At 42.9% G+C, this 20,000-nt stretch overlaps 3 protein-coding genes across 5 annotated transcripts in view; 1 reads left to right on the top strand and 2 right to left on the bottom strand.

Annotated features, from left to right (window-relative positions):
• plekhg4 (pleckstrin homology domain containing, family G (with RhoGef domain) member 4) overlaps positions 1 to 5,445 on the top strand; it is a 93,711-nt gene extending 88,266 nt beyond the window's left edge. For both annotated transcript variants that reach the window (XM_063188621.1, XM_063188620.1), the window contains exons 22-26: positions 377 to 493; positions 815 to 1,069; positions 1,703 to 1,902; positions 3,813 to 3,874; positions 4,170 to 5,445. In XM_063188621.1, the coding sequence (XP_063044691.1) occupies positions 377 to 493; positions 815 to 1,069; positions 1,703 to 1,902; positions 3,813 to 3,851 (611 nt within the window). In that variant the 3' untranslated portion in view covers positions 3,852 to 3,874; positions 4,170 to 5,445. The remainder of the gene's footprint in view (positions 1 to 376; positions 494 to 814; positions 1,070 to 1,702; positions 1,903 to 3,812; positions 3,875 to 4,169) is intronic.
• LOC134438903 (BTB/POZ domain-containing protein KCTD19-like) lies at positions 4,251 to 18,176 on the bottom strand. 2 transcript variants are annotated; one of them, XM_063188622.1, is made up of 19 exons: positions 17,660 to 18,176; positions 17,367 to 17,514; positions 16,191 to 16,379; positions 15,532 to 15,654; positions 15,149 to 15,338; positions 14,446 to 14,600; positions 14,206 to 14,321; positions 13,850 to 13,992; positions 13,023 to 13,106; positions 10,608 to 10,725; positions 9,882 to 10,013; positions 9,225 to 9,434; positions 8,364 to 8,610; positions 7,287 to 7,430; positions 7,011 to 7,055; positions 6,231 to 6,382; positions 5,849 to 5,947; positions 5,633 to 5,749; positions 4,251 to 4,986 (listed from the first exon to the last, which is right to left on the bottom strand). In XM_063188622.1, the coding sequence occupies exons 1-18, from the start codon at positions 17,924 to 17,926 to the stop codon at positions 5,663 to 5,665; spliced, it is 2,649 nt and encodes an 882-aa protein (XP_063044692.1). In that variant the 5' UTR covers positions 17,927 to 18,176; the 3' UTR covers positions 4,251 to 4,986; positions 5,633 to 5,662. The 2 variants fall into 2 exon arrangements, with proteins under 2 accessions (XP_063044692.1, XP_063044693.1); XM_063188623.1 differs by having other exon boundaries at positions 7,287 to 7,427.
• Positions 18,177 to 19,432: 1,256 nt separating this feature from the next.
• Positions 19,433 to 20,000, bottom strand: part of LOC134438656 (uncharacterized) — a 1,891-nt gene continuing 1,323 nt past the window's right edge. Inside the window, exon 4 of the mRNA XM_063188269.1 lies at positions 19,433 to 19,630. Within this exon, the coding sequence (XP_063044339.1) occupies positions 19,433 to 19,630 (198 nt within the window). The remainder of the gene's footprint in view (positions 19,631 to 20,000) is intronic.

Genomic DNA, 20,000 nt, shown 5'->3' with positions numbered 1-20,000 from the left:
CAGGCTCTCTGGTTACGCCTGGCACAGCAGTGCAGCCAGCACACAACACCCCCTGTCTGCCCACAATGCCATGTTTTATTCAGGCCGCTAGCTCCTCAGCCAGGCCGCCCTGGGCATGAGTGGAACGTGTCGGGGACTGCGCGCCATTTGAATCTCACAGGGATTGGTTTACCCTTACCCACCTCGGCTCACAGCCATGTGTCAAAAAGTGTTACATTTAAATGCAAATTCTCAGGTATATTGCTGCTCCAGGGCGATGCGATGTGTGGTATGGTGGTGGTGTGTCAGTCACCCCTTCTTTTCTTCATTTAGTGAAAGCTGTGCAGTGCGATGTAGCGTGAACTGATGGCTTTTTCTCTTCTCTGATCCTCTGCAGAGCTCCGCATGCAGGAGATGGTGTCAATGGGAGTCGGAAACAAGCCCTTTCTCGACATCAAGCCAAGCGATGCTGCTATCAACGACCGGGCTATCGACTACATCATGAAGGGCCGAGGTAATGCTGAAACAAGTTGCCAGGATCTCAAATAGGGACAAGAAAATATAATACAACTTCATCATGAAGTGCCGATATATTTTTGATTATTATTTAAAATAGAGTTAGATTGCACAGAGGCAGGGGGCACTGTAGCCCACTGTGCTAATACGCCACACCATGTATGGGCAACATTGCCCAGGGGCACCCAGGTTAGAATCTGGCCTGGGCCATTTCCCGACTATTTCCTGTCTTTTCTATACTGCTTAATCAATGAAGGCAGAGTTTTATGTCCTTGTCCTTGGTCCACTATTAACAATGCCGCTTCTCCGTTTGCCCCAGGAGCCAGGACAAGGGCGTCCATCGCCGTGTCGCTGTTCGACCACTCCAACCCCTTCAAGCGGGCGGCGTCGATGAACACGGCGATGAGCGGTGGGCCCCAGGTGGCGGGCGGGCCCCCCTCGTCCACGCTGCTGGGGCCTCTCAACCTGCACATGTACAGCAGCCAATCCCTCATGCCCGGGGACCGGCTCATCAGCCCCTGCATTGAGGAGGACGAGCTGGAGCAGGAGACCAGCACCAGCCAGCCCTCCATGAGTACGTATTGCCTTCTTATGAATGACCTGCATCACATACACTGTAGCAGCCAGCCCTCCATGAGTCCAATTACCAGCAACACATAGAGGGTAGTCAAGAAGTAGCAAATAAACTAGTGTAAGACATGCTGCCTGAAATCATAGCACATGGAATGGGACTGTCGGCAGTAGGTCCTCCATGAGTATGCATTGCCTTGTTATCAATGACCAGCCGCACCACATAGAATGTAGTCAAGAATACCTGTACATTGACTACAGTATGCAGTATAATTCATGCCTGCCGAGACATACTGTACACAGTAAAAATGTAGTGTTCATTCAATACATACCAAATGCACTCAAGATGCTTAATCATCTACTATTAACTCTGCATATGAACTAAAACATTCATTGGCATGCAAAGTATGGTAAAAAGTTGTCATTGATATACATGTACAGTATATAGTACGTAGAAATACACCAAAGAAGATTATCCATATTTTTGTTCTTATTTCTACTAACACTGTACATTTACTCTGAGTATACAGTAGCCACACATTTGTTGTAGCGTATGAACAGTATAGTACAGTACAGTACAAGCATGTGCATGTGAGTTCCCTTAACACTGACACACTCTTACCGGCACCCCCCACAGCCACTGAGAGCTCAGGCTCATCTTCACACTGTCTGTCAGGTGGCGGCTCGAGCGGTTCGGACAGTGGCTGCGTGTCTAGCCACCACCTGCCGGAGGCGCTGTCCGAGGAGCCCAGCTCCCCCTGCGACCCCTCCTGCTACTCCGCGGTCACCTCGCCCGTCGACGACAAGCCACGCTTCAACAGCCAGTACATTTCAGCGGTCAGTATATACGTATTGAGGGTGTGTGTATGTGTATAAATGTAACTACTGGGCTGGCGAAAATGCAGGATTCAGCACATATTGTGTTCATACAACATAATAGATGCTAAAGTTTGAGTATGTTTCTGTGTGTGTGTGTGTGTGTGTGTGTGTGTGTGTGTGTGTGTGTGTGTGTGCGTGTGTGTGTGTGCACGTGTGTGTGTGCACGTGTGTGTTGAGTGTGTTTGTTTGTTTGTGGCTATGTGGCACGCATGTTGGTTTGACTGTGTATGGGGTTGGGGATAGACGTTCAAGTGTCTGGTTTCAGATAGGGCTGCACGATTATGGAAAAAAATCATAATCACGATTATTTTGGTTAAAATCGTAATCACGATTATTAATCACGATTATTGATTTTTTGAAAATTATAACAAGATGAAATATAGCCAAGAATTAATTATATGGGATGAGCAAAATAAAATGAATTGTAATAATTATGTAAAGGTAATAGCATGAAACTTAGGTGGACAGATTTCTGGCTAGAAACACCAGCCTGTCAGTATGTTCTGGCCTCAAGGACGCTCTCAAAGGTAGGTTACTATTGCCACGATTAAATCACGATTGAAATCACGACTACGATTTCTCGATTCTGTCACGATTTTCGATTATTTTCGATTAATTGTGCAGCCCTAGTTTCAGACATCAAAAAATGTCTGAAAAACTATTAGCGGCTGGTGGACTTTGCCGTGTTTCTTCCCACATCCAGCCCTGGTGTGTTATGGGTGTTTGTTTACTGGTGTGTGGGTTAGTACACTGTGTTTACCAGTTCAACACCCCAGCCAAGTGTTTTTGGTGTGGTTGTGCTGGCTTGCGCTTCCACTTCACTATAAGGTTGCCATCAACACCATTGCCACTCTTGAGCATGTACTGTATGCTGCCTGTGCTTGTTTGGATGGAGTGAGACTATTTTATACAGTGTCAAACACACTTGAGATACGATCATCCATCACAATTAAAAACAATCTCTGCATAGTGTTATCTTGTGCATCGCTGTACTATCAGGGTTTCCCTTTCATTTACCGCTTATGCCATTAACTCTGACTGCACAGTGAACCCAAATGCATGTTCCTTCGTGTTTATTGCGGTCCTACCTGCATGATTTAACACTGAATGCAACCCTGAATGTAACCCTTGTGGACTCACATAACTGGGACAGGAGGAACAACCTTGGATATTATTTACCCCACAACTAAAATGAACATACTGTACACCCACACCCACACACAAACACAGCCACGTGACCTTGTTTGTGTGTGCGAATCAGCCCATACAAAAAATATGTGAAACTTAAAAAATGAATCCTTTATGGTCTTATATGGCCCATTTTCCTCATATATCAGCAAGACACACAGACATTCCATCTACAATGCTTAAGATTAACATCTACCAGCCATTTTAGAAAAAAGTTAATTTAGAGCCTTGCTTACATATATTACAATGTTATATACACTGTAAATGGAATATGCATGTGTGCTTACTCATATACAGTATGGCCCATTTCTTATTTTCCTCATATAAGACTCTTAAAGCCATGGAATCACTTTGTATGTTTCAAATGAAGAGTTTCGTTGCAATACGGTGTACCCACCATTTTTTACTTTTAGACTGCATTTTATTACTGGAAATGACTGTCCAGAAGTCCTATCATCTTTGTGAAAAGCATTTTGCAATGCAATGCAATAGAACGCCTAATACAAAAATTGACAATTTTCTGAAATATTACAAAATGGAACTATTTTGCAATGAAACTCTTCAATTTTGTATGGGAGTTGCCTGGCATCATTCCTGAAGACCCATAACGTTCCCATTAATCCTCCCCAGTAACCAAGCGCTCCCTTCTCTCCTCTCCTCTCCTCTCCTTCCATCTACAGAAAGCAGCTCAAATCATAGGCCCATCCACTATAGTGTGATTGCTGTAATCCTGCTTTTTTGAGTAAGTGAGGCAATGCTTTTCACATGTTTGGCTCCCATCACCCCACCAACCTACAAACTCCATCAGCCACCCACCCACCCACCCACCCACCTTCCATCCTTTCAGAAATGACCACTGTGCTTGACAACCACGCATGACCTTGACCATATGGAAAACATTTCCCATGCTGACTTTCTGTTTTCTCCACACACACATACACACATAAAAAAACAATCCTGTGTTGTTTTTATGGGATAAGCAAAAAAAAGACAACTGCAGTGTGTAACTAACTCTCACGCCTGCCTTGTGTCTGTAGGTTTAGCACCCAGCTGCACTCACCAAGAAGACAATGTCAGCCTCACACAAGGAAGAGGAGAGATGAGGAGAGGAGAGGATGGACGTCAAGCAAGAATTTTATTGTTTCCCTGTGGAGGTCCCAGCAGCACATCTCATCTGATCTCATCTCACTGAAAAAGAGCTGGGGGGGATATAGCACTGTTCTATTCAAGCCACTTTTGAGCTTTCATAGCTTTTATATCTTTTTTTTTTCTAAAGAAAGTTGATTTAAAAATATTCTTTGTGTATTTATCTTCTTTTTAAAAAAGTACTGGTGAAGTAGTGTTCTGTACTATACCTGTCACTGTGTAAATAATTATTGTAGTAGTTTACAATACAGTTCTGAACTGTTTTTCTGTTTGTTTTTCCCCCCACTTTTATCTGTTCTTTGACCACTTATGCTGCAGACTGCAAAATGACAAAGCAGGAATCGCACGCCTTAGTTAAAAAGCAGTTCTTAGTGAGTTTGGCTCAAGAGTATGTGTTGTATTAGCATACGCTTAAGACACTTCTATGAAAGCAATATGCCTTTTATGCTCTGAAAAAGCAGCGTGACACATGTGACTTGGTTTCATTGTTTGGGTCTTTGCGTGTCTGGGACTTTTCTTTCGTGTGCAAACTCTGATCTGCGGTCAGTGGCATGGAGTTCCTCTCTCTGCGCTGTCGTTGCCACTGTTGTGGTAGAGGCTGCCGTGTTAGCCACTGGTGCAAATCCTGTCTTCATCTAGCGCCATTGCAGACACTAGTGATTGCAGAGGGGCTCGCTGGCTCGTTTTCTCGTCCCAAAGCTGATCAGCCTGTGTGATTTATATGGGAGGGAATATAAGGACAAGAAACCTGCTTACTTTACTGCTACATCTCCTGTACTGTATGTCTGTTAAACGTTTCAGTTTTTCATTTCAACTTTACTTTGGATGCATTTCTTTTTGCTCTTTTCATTTTTTTGGCTTAAAAACAAAAACAATCTGTACATTGCCTGTAAATAGTTGCACCTCTCGGTGCTTTGTGATTCTAGTGTTTAGGAGAGAACTGTGGTAACTTTGTACATTTCTGTATTAACCAGCAAACCAGGGAATCACTGAAGTGCCATTCTTAACTGCAACTGGAGAGTAAAGTGGGAAAAAAAAGGAAGAAAAAAAAAAGAAGGAAAAAAATCCAATTTCCATCTGTAGCTGGAGCATGAATGTGTACTCAAGTGTCATATTTCTTAATCCTAACAAGTTCACACATATTTAATAAAGATGAAATGCTTTGTATCTGGTAATGGTGCCTTTGTTTATTTAATCTCTCTCTCTCTCTCTCTCTCTCTCTCTCTCTCTCTCTCTCTCTCTCTCTCTCTCTCTCTCTCTCTCTCTCTCTCTCTCTCTCTCTCTCTCTCTCTCTCTCTCTGCTCTCTCCTTCCTTCTCTGTCTGTCTGAGCTAGCTGGGGTGCTGGCCTCATACCTGTAAATGGCCCAGGCTTGTTCTTGTGTCTTACGGGAACAGGGTCTCTGTCTGGCAGCAGTGTTTCTCCAGCAGCATCATGCACTGTGTGTAGCGTCTTGCCATGGGCAGCGTGAACTGTGGACCAGAAACAAACAGCCAAATGCACCTTCTGTGTTTTGTCAGGGTGTAGACAACTCTTTGGCACGCTCTTTAGAGATGGACAGCTTAGCTTACGTGCAACCACTGCTGTAACATCTCCTGGTTCTTGGCATACTTGACTTCTATGATGGCCAGCAAGTCCTTCACAAACTCTTCTGCTTCAGTTTGACCCGTCTGTAAATCAGAAAGCACTAATCGTCAAACAAAAACATAAAAATTGCACTCTATGGCGTAGCATATGTGTATTCATCCATTTAGGCTTGTCCTGTGTAAAGGAGATACTGAATGATTTTAAACTTAAATTGAGATCTGTCAAGTTTTACAGTGCAAAGACCCTGACTGCCTGACTGGCATATAGCCCATTTATGCACTCTAACTTATAAAGCCTAATAATTAAAAACATTAAACATATAAGCAAGAAGGTCAGAGTACTGTAGCTCTTCAGTCATCCCCTTACCCACAGCAGATAGATCGAATGAGCTAGGTCCCTGGTGCTGCTTGGCACGTCTCTCATTTTGGAGTCGAGGATGACACCCGTCAGAAAAGCATGGCCCTCTCGCCCGTACACCATCTCCTCGTAAGATAGATTGAAGTGGGCAAAGGCCACATCTGGAAGGAAAAAGATCAGGTTGTTTACCACCACCTCCACCACCACACTATTGCAGGAAATACCTCAGAGTCTTTCCTCTGAGAGTCTAACTTTGTTCTCCACTTCTCCAAACAGTGGAGGAGAAACCCACAAATCAAACACACCGATGTAACACAGCCAGCCACTCTAATTGGTAGAATGAATAATTCATACTGAAAAAGAACTTGAGTGCTTGCCCCTATGTGGCCAGGAACCCTTGCTGAAAGTAAACACAGTGATTCTTCAGCGCACATTTCTGAAGAGCCTCAATGGTTTATTTTAGCTGTCTGTGAGGTATTTTCTCAAATATATTACCTTTTTAATAATGGAACTAGCTAGGGGTGAAAAAAACAGATTGAGGTTAAAAGCAAACAGGGGCGATGCTGGCACGAAAGGAATGCTATTACTCCCCCTAGTGGCCTCAATGCGTCATGTACGAAAACAAAGCAAGTTGGCCCAGCTGTCTAGGAGGACTGACAGTTGCCATCCTGCCTTTGGAAACACTTCAACACAACCTGAGCTCCCTCATTCCGTCTACTGTTTCAGTTATTTCCATGCAGTGTGTTTTTCAAGGCATTTCATCAAGTGCCAAGCGAGAGACTGACTCACCCCTGGGATCTTCCATCGGCGTAACAGCCAGGTGTGGATGGGAAGCTGGATAGGATAGACAAGACATTTCATTTCATCTTATCCTCTTTTTGCTGTAGACTCATTGGTATTTCATTGAGTTACTTTTCCCCAGTCATTTAAGAGAACACTGCTGTCAAAAGCTTGTGTAACATTACAGCTGGACAGCATGTTTCCTTCACGGCCTGACGCTGGTATGATATCTATCTATGTCACTCTTTTTTTCTTTTTTTCCCCTTTTTTTGCCGCTCTACTCACCAGCGTGCCGGTAGGTGCAAGTGTAGATGATGCTGTGTGTGAAGAAGCCACCTGGTTCCCCTCTCCCCAGCACTGGAGGGTGGCCCATGCTGAGCACACGGCCGCCCGACTGGCCCAGACCGGTCCAGTTACATCCATCCCCTCCTGTGCCAACACATACAGTAAAGTACACCCAGCAGGAATTTCCCCTCTGAGATTACACTTCAGTCCATCTCTCTACAAAATGATTTACTATATTTGTAGGGCTATATGTCGCACCGGAGTTTAAGTTGCATGGGCAGTCAAACCATAAAAAGTGTGACTTATACGGTAGTGTACGATATACTATAGAACTGGGGTGTCAAACTGAAATTCTCAGTAGGCCAAAATCAAAATTTGGGATGAAGTCGGGGGCTGAACTCGATATTTATTCAAATATGGACAAAAAAAATGTGCATGCACGTACGGTACCTAATACATAACGTGAAGCTACAGTATACTCAATTTTACAAATTTAGTAAACACTCATCCCCATCATACTACCGTATATGGTAGATAAAATATGCCTGCACAATATTCTGTCATTGTTACACTGTATTACACTGGCCTGGGCCCACTCATAATTCCTGTGGTACACAAAATACAGTGTTCAAGTCATGTTACTACTATATGTTAATGGTTTGTGTATGTGGTCCAGCTGTACGGTAAAACACATTTGATATGATCTAATGAGTCACATAAAATGACACAGTAGGCCACGGCCACTGAGTTTGGCATACCTGCTATACTGTAGAATATGAACTACTTCAGATACAGCACTGCTACTTAAACCACTCTCAAAACACTCTCCTACAGCATTCACTCAAATAATCACAGTGCTACACACAGGAAATAACTGATATGACTGAGGCATAGCAGGATATTATGGGCCCTATGTACAATCAGCTCCATATACAATCAGCTGCATGTATCTACATTAATCAGACCCGGGGCCCTGGTGACTCAGTCACACTTTACCCCCTGTACGACACCCCTGATTGCTAAAGCTGTAGTATGCAATACTGATACTAGTTAACAGAGTAACAAGGAGTCTCAGACCTGCTCCTGAGAAATCGTGCGCCTCCATGAGCGATGACCCAGATGACAAGGACATCTGTATGATGGTCCTGGAGCTGCTGCTGTGGACACTGGGAAGCCTGGTGATGTTCAGACTGGGCTTCCTCTTGAAGCTCTCCTCCAGGATCTGAAGCAGCCTCTCCTTGGGGATGGACAGCAGCTCTGGCCTCAGAGATGACGCCGCGGCTGTGGTGGCTGTGTTGCCAATGCCACCGTCACCGCCATGCAGCTGATGCACAGTCAAATAAAAACAAAAAAAAACAAAAAAAACAGGGAGTTAATATTCCAGGGTTAAGTTATATAATTTCAGATGGAGTATTTACAATACTGTTGAGAGTCCAACTACTAGCAGTGAAGTATAACAGTCAGTGTACAATTTTGCAGATGATCAGTGTCATTTCAACTCAAGATGATTAACCACCCACTCTGCTCTAGGTGCCACCACACCAGTGTTTTTTCTCCTGAAAATATTACACTGACCAAAGAGTAAAATTAACAATATTAACAATAACCCTGAGTAGGACCAAATGTTATCTGAGATATAGCAAACATTTCAACTTTTTAAGCATTAAAATAACACTATTTATTATCATATTTAATATTGGGGCAGCCATGGCTCAACGCGTAGAGTGCTGGCCTTTAGTTCAGAGGGGTGCCGGTTCAAATCCCACCCTAACAGTACTAGCGCCTTCATCCATGGATGAACTGAAGTGCCCTTGAGTCACCTAACCCCAAGTTGCTCTAGGGAGGGACTGTAACCAATATCCTATACCTAAATAACTGTAAGTTGCTTTGGATAAAAGCATCAGCTAAGTGTAATGTAATGTAATACAGTATTTGTACAGTGTGCTGGCTGGTTGCGATGCTGTTCCTCAGCCTCTGCAGAAGGCTCTCCAGACAGGTGCAGCGTATCTTCTCCAGCAGGCTCCTGATGGAGGCCGACAGGTCACTGGAGACGCTGGAGGGGTCGACTGAGTGACCGATGCTGGCTGTGGACGGCTCTGGGACATTGTTTCTGTCTGGTGGCTGCTCTACCGTGGTGTTCGAAGTAGGCTGTGGGAAGGACATGTTTGATATTGTGGAGGCCGTGATCGCGGTGGTGGGACATTACAGTTTGGCCATGCTTTCTCCTTTAAAGATATGGGAGAGTATGTAATTGAAGTCATTCATTTTCACAATGTATGTTGTCTAAATACAATATTTTATCTTTTCATTCATATTTACTAAATAATAAACTACTATTTAACAGTCTGACTAAAGGACAGTAAGCTTGTCAGCGAAATATGTTTATTACTGGAAATCCAACATGGCAAACATAAAGAAGATCCACCTATTCATGCATGAAAAGTGTAAATTCCAAGTCATAATACTAAGTCATAGCACTTATTCTTGGAAATCGATGGTGATGAAAAACAAAAGATTTGCGAACGGGCAAAATACTACATAAGTTCAGGAACTATAATTGATGAAGAAAAAAATATATATGCTCCTTCTTTATACCTTTAAGCAGGGGCTGTAGCTACTCTGGGCTAAAGGGCAGAAATGTCTACTGGAGGAGTCATCCAACAGGAGGAAGGAGTTGTCTGGGCTCTCTTGCAATGGTGTCTCCTGTACTTCGAAGTCCGTGCTGTCCTGTGAAAAGTTTAAGGGTTACACATGTGTAGTGTACGTATGTATACGTACACTACACACAGGGAAGCTGACAGGGGGGGACAAAGGGGTCAGAGAAAGGGGGCCCAGAATTGGGTTCTCATTACATTATATCGGGGGCCCTTTTAATTGATTTTGTCCCGGGTCCGGCCAAACCTGTCAGCGAACTTGCACACACATGTACAATATATGCTTTGTCTTAGTCCCTTTCATTTCATCGGTTTGCTGTATTTTTGGTTCTCCTTTCTTGATTGCTATCTTCAGACCTATCAATGCACCCTTAGGCTATTAAAAACTTGATCCAGGATTATTTTTTTTCCCACAGTCACCCATCCCACAGGAATATCTAGCAACGGTTGCTCATATTAGATTTCATCGACGTATCAACAGTAATCACATTATAGCTGCAAAAATCTAAGAGCTTTAATTTCTCAGGGAGAGCTGGTGTTGACATTTCGTTGACTGTATTAAATGATATGAAAGGAGCTGCATTTAAGGTCTGCCAAATAAAGTATTTCCACAGACTGCTTTGATTTGATATGGGTGCACTGTGTATGTGGCTCGTTGGAACACAACCTCAGCAGATGACATCCCCAGAAAACAGTCTTCTTCATCATCCGTAGTCAGGGAGGCGGCCAAAGACAGCGACGAAGAAGAGCCCTCACTCCTCCTGTCCTTTCCTCTGCACCAGGCCCTGCGAGTGAACGTGAAATGAAATGATGACAATGCAAAAAAAACTGTTCACTTTGCACCAGGCAACTCCAATAGCGAATACATATGAATTCATTTAAAGATTATAGTACAGAGAGTCTGTGAGTTGAGCTGAGCCTCACTCAGACTGACAGCCATAGGGAGGGCGAGCAGGGCATTTGCCCCTGGGCCCAGGGCACTCTTGTATTGGTGGTGGGGGCCCTATTATCAGAGGTGTCAAAAGTAAAAGTAAAAGTTAAAAAAAGAAACACAGTTTCCTTCCCACAGAAGTAACTTATCTGAGTAAACAGTAGACCTGTGTACTCGTCTTACGATCAGCTAACTGTGTGTGTGCACTGGTTGGATCAAGTTTGTGGTGGGTCCTTGATAGGTTTTCAGTGTTTTTCAGTAATAACACAGTCTATCTATCCCATTAGTTACAATGGAGTAAATGGTTTAACAGCTACAGTGGTGCTCATATGTTTACATACCCCAGCAGAATAAACGCTTTCTCTGCGATTTCTCACAAAATATGAAGGATTACACAAAACCTTTTTTTTCACTCATGGCTAGTGACTGGCTTAAGATATTTATTAGCAATATTCTGTGTTTACTCTTTCAAAAGCATGATCACAACCCAAACTACCCAAATGACCCTGTTCAAAAGTTTACATACCCTAGTTTCTGATGCTGAATATGGCCCTTTTTAACATCAGGGACCGCTCTAAATTGTTTGTGGTAGTTGTGGATAAGGCTCTTAATGTTCTCAGATGACAAAACAGCACATTCTTCCTGGCAGAATGGTTGTTTCCTATAATATCTTTGGGTGTCTTGCTGGAACCTCACATTTGAGGTTTCCCCTGAGTGGCTCAATGATGTTGAGATCAGGAGAGTGAGATGGTCGCTCAAAAACCTTCATTTTATTCTTTCTGAAGCTAATGACGGGTTGATTTGGCTTTCTGTGTCGAAATATTGTCATGTTGGCACCGTTGGAATTTCAATTCAGAAATGCAATATGAGGAGTTTGGTTGGAATCAAGCCAATGGGCAAGGGAATCATTGCATTGCAATGATCATTGCAAGGGAAATTGTTCAGGAGGCATAGGACAACCAAAAAATAACTTCAGGTGAAATATAGGACAACATGAAAAAATGTTGGCACTTGAGGAAAGATGGGCTGTTGGGGGTTGCCAGGAGAAAGCCATTACCACAAAAATGCAAACATGTTATTTTGCATATGATACACCAAATAGCACAGTGAGAAGCATCAAAATGCCTGTGACAAAGTCATTTGGAAAAATGAGATCAATATGGAACTTTTTTAGGCCACTATTAACAGTACCATTTGGAGAACAGTCAATGGAGCCTATGATGAAAGTTACACCATACCCTTCTGTGAAACATGGTCATGGACCACTGATTTCATGGGGACATTTGAGTTACAAATGCATTATACTTTTGATCCATACTCGCAGAATTATGAATACATTGCCCTGTGAAAAATACTGGAGGAAACTTGACACACATCAGCCTTGAAACTGCACATGGTCCATTGTTTGGACATGCCAACATGACAATATTTCAACACAGAAAGCCAAATCAACCCGTCACTAGCTTCAGAAAGAATAAAATGAAGTTTTTGAGCGACCGTCTCACTCTCCTGATCTCAACATCATTGAGCCATTCAGGGGAAACCTCAAATGTGAGGTTCCAGCAAGACACCCAAAATATTATAGGAAACAACCATTCTGCCAGGAAGAATGTGCTGTTCTGTCAACATTAAGAGCCTTATCCACAACTACCACAAACAATTTAGAGCGGTCCCTGATGTTAAACAGGGCCATATTCAGCATTAGCAACTAGGGTATGTAAACTTTTGAACAGGGTCATTTGGGTAGTTTGGGTTGTGATCATGCTTTTGAAAGAGTAAACACAGAATATTGCTAATAAATATCTTCAGCTAGTCACTAGCAATGAGTGAAAAAAAAGGTTTTGTGTAATCCTTCATATTTTGTGAGAAATCGCGAAGAAAGCGTTTATTCTGCTGGGGTATGTAAACATATGAGCACAACTGTATGTAATGCCATGTGCTAGTGTTGTAATAATTACACTACAAAAGTACTTTTACTTTTACTCTTACTTTTGACACCTCTGCCTATTATGACCTTGGCAGGTCATATGGGGGGCCCTATAAGTGTTTTGCCCTTGGGCCCTGTGTGCAATTGTTCTGGCATTGCTGACAGCTGAATGACATCTGGAGTAATGTTTCGTAAAAAGTTAGCGTGATCAAGCGTTCCATCACCTGTAGTCGGAGCAGTCCTCCAGCGCTCCAGACAAGGCCGGGATCTGGAAGTCCTCAATCTCCTGGCAGAGCAAAGGCCACTCCCTGGAAAACATTAATACATTAGCCTTCTACTCAGCTGACAGCTCTGACAGAGGGCCGGTGCTCTGTCAATACAATATGCGCTGCTTTGTCGATATGAGCTACAGGCAGCCTGTTCACATACTGTAGCCATAATCAGGTGCGTAGCAGCAAATTGTGGGCCTATGTACATAAAAGGTAAAGAAGACACGCTCACACTATCACCTAATGGTTCTCACAGTTCTTAACTGGGTGCTGAATCCAACATAAACCATAAATGAATAAAGGAAGCAAAGGACAGCACATTTTTCTGTGTTTATTCACGTTTATGTACCAATTCGGCCCTATGTACAGTTCCAATGGACCCCCCAAGCGATATATCATACTAAATCAGAAACTGTGTTGGCCCCCGATATACATGGGGCCATGGTAAGTAACTAAGTCATGACACCCTCTATGACACCCCTGGCCATAACCGTAACCCGGGGGTGAGCAATTATTTTGGCACAAGGGCCACATTGGTTTTAGAGTATTGAAAGAAGGGCTAAATGTTGCAGGCAACTTGCCTGTCAGTAATAAGAAATAATGTATTCTGCCGCAATCTTTGTGCTTCACATTGGGCCTACGTTTGTCCACCTCTGCCCTTACCATAATGACTGATGCAAAAGTGGTTTGCACAGTAGCGCAACTCGACAGGCAGGCCTCAACGGTAGGCCACCGGCCGCCCTACAGCACCACAAGGAAGATGATGGGCCTTTTCTGTTTACCTGAAATCAGCTGGAAGTAGCAAGCGACCGGATCTGAGGAAGTTTAATATATGTCGGAATATTTGCCCGTCCCCATTCACATGCAGGCTGTGACCAAAACAGATCCAGCGGACCTTACTGGAGTTAGACAGCAGCTCCGGATACTGACGGGAAGGAACAGAATGAACTAACACACAACTGTGGCAGCCAAATATATTTTTTACACCATGCAATTAAAGCGGCGCGCCACCGACCACCAACTCAAACAAATGTTGCTTGTGATTTATTTGGTATAACTTTTGAATAGGTTTCAAGCAGAAGAAAGACTGATTAAAAGCCACAGTTAAAGCAACAGAACGCTGTTAGATTTTACGCACCTTCAACAAAGTTTGCAAATAAGTGGCGTACCAATATGTTCCAACGTAAACTTTTACTATTTTATAAACCGTACATGCCGCCACTGAAGCAGACCATGGCTTTGTGGTAAAGGGTCCTGTAAAAGAGACGGAGAGGAAAAACACACCCCAATGTAACAGACGAAGGGAAACTTCTTGTTTTTTCACTACTGATGCAAAAGAAACACTCTTGGTCTTGGTGTCTTTGAGTTCATGGCTCACTTGTTGAAGTTGAGTTTTTCCTCTTGTGCAGACACTTGAAGAGGGCCTCCTTGAACACCTGATAGGCCCCATCTTGGGCGTCCAGGTACTCACACAGAGCAGGCAGCTGAGAGGCCTCCTCGGTCAGGGGCAGACAGCATGTTCCCAGCCAGTCCCTAAAACAACAACACAGGCCCTCAGAGCTACAGTAAGCCAAGCGCTAGCTCGCCTTGTCCATCATAATATCTACATCTCAGAAAACAGCATGTTCCCAGCCAGCCCCTAAAACATCGGTGGAGAACCTTTTTCATTCGAGGGGCCACTTCAAATTCCACCAGGGGCCGTAAAAGTCCTCTGAGGGCCGTACTATGAGCACAAACCAGGATTTCCCCCTGCACTTTAGGCCTATATTGAAGGCAGCCACCTTTAAAACAGACCCCACCTTCTCTAGGCCCCCTGAATATAACTTAATTGTATTGAAAATGTAATTGCTAAGATTTCTTTACAAAATATTTCATATTTCATGTGAAGTTGCATAACATTAAAATTATATCGGGGGCCGGATAAAACGGCCCTCAAGACATAGGTTCCCCACCCCTGTCCTAAAACAACAACGCCGGCCCTCAGAGCTACAGTAAGCTAAGCGCTCGCCGCCTTGTTCATCATAATATCTACTGCATCTCAGAAAACGTTTTTATCTGTGGGGAAATAAAGCCTTACTTACTGCACATGTTGGAAAACAACTCCTGAGCCTGTTATGTAGAGCCGGCTCCCCTCAAGATTGCTGTCTATGTGAAGCTGGCCCAGGGACGAATCAGGGTATTTCACCAGGAGGTCAAAGGTCATGACATACAAAGGCTGAGCAACAGACTCAACGTCTGACATCTGAGGAATATCAGGATTGCTATTCATCTCTGAGGAGGGGAGAGAGTCCGATATGGGATGTTTATTACATAAAATGTCAGAGCAGCAGGAATACTTTTGCAGATAGACATCAAGTTATGCACTAAAATTAAATCTAGCAGCCATTATATAAATGTCATGTCCAGGGACAGTTCGAACTCATTAAGTCCACAATCTTTAAAAATGTAAAGCGCTCGGCCTCACCACATTGGTCTTGCAGTGCCTCTGCGAACTCTGCCATGCCAATCACGGTTGCCTCTCTGCTCAGCAGCTCATAATCACTGAAGTGCTCTGGCAGTAAGATCTTTCCCGTCCGCAGGAAATTAGCTTTAATGAAGCAAAAACAAACGCAGCTCCTTCTTATATCAGCCGCTAGCAGCTGCTAGCACTCACACTGTTGACCTATGCTCACCACCGACTGACAGGGCACATGGCTGGAATGTGTATCTTTATAGACACTGATGGATGTCATGTTGAGCAGAAATTGCCGACATAAACATTTCAAAATTAATAAAAAAAGAAATCTTGACTCAGCATACCCATCAATCATATGGTATACAGAAATAGTACTCTATTAATTCTTGTCATCTCATAAGGTGAACATACTTTTGAGTGATTGAGCAACATTGTATAAATACAATATAACTACTCTAACTACCAGTTATTATAAACAGTACTGAAGATTCAGACATGGCAAAGAGTCATTCAAGAAAAACCTTAACACCACATGATTCTAATAAAATTATGCCATTATAGCAGTGGCTTGTACTGATCCTGCAATAGTTACCATATTATATTGGCCACCCTTTGGTCAAGGAAGTTGGGGTAGACAGGCCCCAAATGTAATGCTGTGAGAGACTTACCTATGAATCTGAATAGTCTAGTGCCGCATTCAATGATAGCTATACCATCACATAACCACAGCAGGTTGTCCTGTGTCACCAGGTTGGGATACAGTCGAATCTGGTCAAGAGGGAGAAAGCAGTAGAGAACCTCCTCATCATGGTCAACTAGTGGTGTCCCTACAAGGCCCAGAGGTATGGCATCATGCACTAATCAGGAGAAAATGGAATACAGATAAATTATTAATGAGTCCACAAACCCGGTCAGTGCTGGAAACAGGCATCATAGGCAGACAAAGCAGTCGCCTGGAGCAGTGGTTCCCAACCTATGGGTCGGGACCCACCTTATGGGTCGCCAAAGATCCACAGGGGGTCGCGGAACCCTCTTGATTTTAAGGGGTTTCATTTTAAATATATATAGCCCATGTTGAATAAAAGACAAAGCATCTAATAAATGCATAGAAGCAACAAATTGTAAGTGCTACATTAAACATTTATTCTATATTTGACCAAAGACGAATTGAGGAATAAAATTACTAAAATTAGTTTTCGCAGGAAACAGAGGGCATCTTGAGACTCCTTCTCGTGCGGGCGCTCGCGTGGTTGGGTCACCAAAGCTTACAATAGTAAAAACATAGGTCCCTTAAGAAAAAGGTTGGGAACCACTGGCCTAGAGCACCAAATGTCTTGGGGGCGCCATGTAACATCAGAAAATCCAACAGACTAAGAACATCAAGTGAAATAAATCATTATGCTTTACATTTACACTGATTATTCATGGGCACTACACATTATACTGTACAGTATACGTGGCACTAGATCAGCTGTGCTTGATCAGGTGTACGACACCTAGCCTACAGTTGACAATTTCTAAATACACAAAAAGTAAAGAGGGTGCTCGCCTGGCCACCACATTGACTAGAACCAGTCCTGAACCTAGTTCAGTGGTATGATTAAACTATAGAGTCAGCCAGATTAATTTGCATTAATTTGCCAATACATTGACTCAAAAATGTGGGTTAGAGAATGTATCTTTAGTTCAAACATGGTCATCCAATGGTATTTCAAGATATAAAAAAATATAAAGAATATAAAGAATAAGCCCATAATTTAGTCTGTTTACTGCTGCCTATACCTTTGCACTGGAATGGCACAGCCGACACGTGTCCTTTGCAGACAGCAGATGGCATCACTCACCTGTCAAAACCGGGCTGGCCACTGCCTCCGGTTGTTTGGGGTTACACAGTCGCATCTTCCAGTAATACATTGAAGCTCTTTCTGCTACTTGAAGATCCACTGGGCGCGCGCGAAGAAAGTGTTTGCCTGACTGGCGATTTTCCAAAGCCTTCATATAGACATAAAATAATGACTTATTCAATAATACGATGAATACTTACCTTGGAATGATTTTGGGGCCATTGGTAGATATACGAGGCAAGAAAAGCAAGCAATCTAATTAGGTTTGACATTAGCTTGGTTAGCCTACTCACCTGTTGCAGTGATGTCAGACGTAGAGTTGATGCCAGCTCATATAAGATATTTAGCTCTGATATGCAAGAGGACGCAAGCTTTCCAGTATGTATGTAATAATGTAGATGTCTAAAGGTAAAGCCGTCTCTATCCAGGAATAACCTTGCATTATCATTGGTTACATTTTCTTTCAACAGCAAGGACTCTTGAAAACAGGCGAGTCGACTCATCGGAATGGAGTACAAACATCCTCCCACGTTGAAAAGGCAAGTTTGTTCTTGTGACATGACATGAACATGTATAAAGCCTCACGTTTAACGAGAACTTGTTTAAACTGTAGTTCGCGTAAGCTAAATAGCCTACGATGGGGTAGTTTAATTTTTCATTCACAATATTTAGCTAAGAATTGACATTAGCATGTTAGCTACATGACGTTGTGGAGAGATAGCGTTACCTAGAGCTAATGCTAGTCCAGAGACTCACAATCGGCAAACACAGTAGGCCTATCCATAGTCATATATAAATGCACAATCTATTTCAGACTTTTTACGTTAAAATACGTACAATATATCTGCTAAACCTGAAATGAAGTGCAGATAGAGGTACCTTTCGTGTTTAACTGTCCGTTTTGATATAGAACGTGCCATAAATTGAATTGGCAATGGGTCTCGTGCTTGCTGCATTGTCTTGCCATGACTTTTTGACAACATGGAGTTGTTAGAACTAGCAGTGAGTGCTGCAGTATATTAATTGTAATCGACACCTGGTTTAACTTAAAATTAAACTGTATTTTATTTCATCTAAAAAAACAACAACAACACAAATGTGTTTGTTTACCAAACAATTCCGTCATTTCATCAAGGCTGATTTCAAAGAGAAGCTGTCTGCCCCTTTTAGGCATACTGCAATGATACAGTAGGGGCTTAAAGTATTCAAGTCTGTGGTGTACAGTCTTCCTTGAAGGACTTTGTAGTTCCTTTTTGAGAGAGGTGTTGTAGAGACCTGCAGAGATTTAGACAGGCTTGGCATTTGTTCAAGTGTAATAAGTAGAAACCCATGTTTCAGTAAATTTTACTTTGACATTTACACCCCCTTTCCCACTCTCTCACTAATGAATAGCGGTCTTAGTGAAACTAATGCAGGCCCACCTGTGAGTTGATTTTAGGATTTCCAGCGAATCTTTTAATCCCTCGAAATGTTTCTCTTCTTCCTCCAAAGCGTTCTCTTGAAGCTGCAGACAACCCTGCCATTGTCTGTGAACTAAGAAAAAGTCAAAACAGCCAGCCAGCCAGTGGGTTGGCCTGGATTATTCTTTGGCCCTCAGAATTGCCAACACAGTTTTTAAAACTCACTGTCATGCCAATATGAGTTGTCCTTCCTCAAGTCGTTCATCTGATGTTTTAATTTGATGTTATCCACAAGGGCTGTGACGAGCCTTTTCTGAACACACGTCTGGATAATAATTTATTATGGTATATCAAGTTATTACTGAGAACTGAACCAGTGCGTAATATAACTTTTATACAGAGAGATCACACGTCGAACATACCAGTTGTTCGGTTTTCTGGGCCAGTTGCCTTTTCAGGAGAGCAATTTCAGTGCAGTCAGGATTGTCTTTTCTGCTCTCCTCTAACTCTGTTGTATGTCTTTTCTCTGCTACCCCATTGTGGAAAGTTGACTTCAGGTTGACAAGGATATTGTAGGCTTGCTCTGTATGAAACATTGTATTTGTGAATGTTGTCCATTTCTGTGCCAGTATGCCATTATCATAATAATGATACCATATTATCTACTTATGCAGGTACGGCTATGCAGCTCCCACCTAGAAAGACAGGGTTGAGATGAAGAGAAAAGTTGCCCCTCCAGTGCTGGTCTATGAGGTCCAGAAGGCCCCTAAGAACTAACAACAGCTCAGAGGTGGAGGGTGGTGGGACTGGACGACTGCCACACACAGAGCTGCTCCTGCTGGCACCATCGGACCATCCAGGCACCTGAGGAACGACAGGCCCACATTTAGTAAGTGCCAAGTCAGACCAGCCATTTCTTGTACTGCGTGTGTACAGGTACTGCATTTGGCATTCCCCTGAAAAATTCTGAATATGTGAGGGAATACCCCCACATTAAATTGCATATCAAGCTCTCTCTGGTGTATCTAAGCCACGGTTTATGTGACAGGAGAAAATGTGTCTTATCAAAAGGTTAATATTACGTAAATTACAGTTGCGGTTGTCTATTTAATATTTTAAGCAATTCATGGTATTATCTCCACGTTACACACACAAACCGAATGGTAACTTGAGATTCTCCCCAACTGTCTCAGAGGAACTTCTCTGCTGGTATTTTCCCCCAAAACACTAATAA

This window comes from Engraulis encrasicolus, chromosome 22, assembly GCF_034702125.1.
Source record: "Engraulis encrasicolus isolate BLACKSEA-1 chromosome 22, IST_EnEncr_1.0, whole genome shotgun sequence".
NCBI lineage: Eukaryota > Metazoa > Chordata > Actinopteri > Clupeiformes > Engraulidae > Engraulis > Engraulis encrasicolus.
The sequence above is the reverse complement of the archived record's forward strand: the minus strand, read 5'-3'. Positions and strand labels throughout refer to the sequence as shown.

Excerpts from the sequence above, each read along its gene's own strand:
- LOC134438903 (XM_063188622.1), bottom strand. The coding sequence starts at position 17,926 with ATGTCACAAGAACAAACTTGCCTTTTCAACGTGGGAGGATGTTTGTAC. Across the intron at positions 15,339-15,531 it reads GGCACTGCAAGACCAATGTG|AGATGAATAGCAATCCTGAT; the intron begins GTGAGGCCGAGC and ends TCCCCTCCTCAG. Across the intron at positions 14,601-15,148 it reads GTTGTTTTCCAACATGTGCA|GGACTGGCTGGGAACATGCT; the intron begins GTAAGTAAGGCT and ends TTGTTGTTTTAG.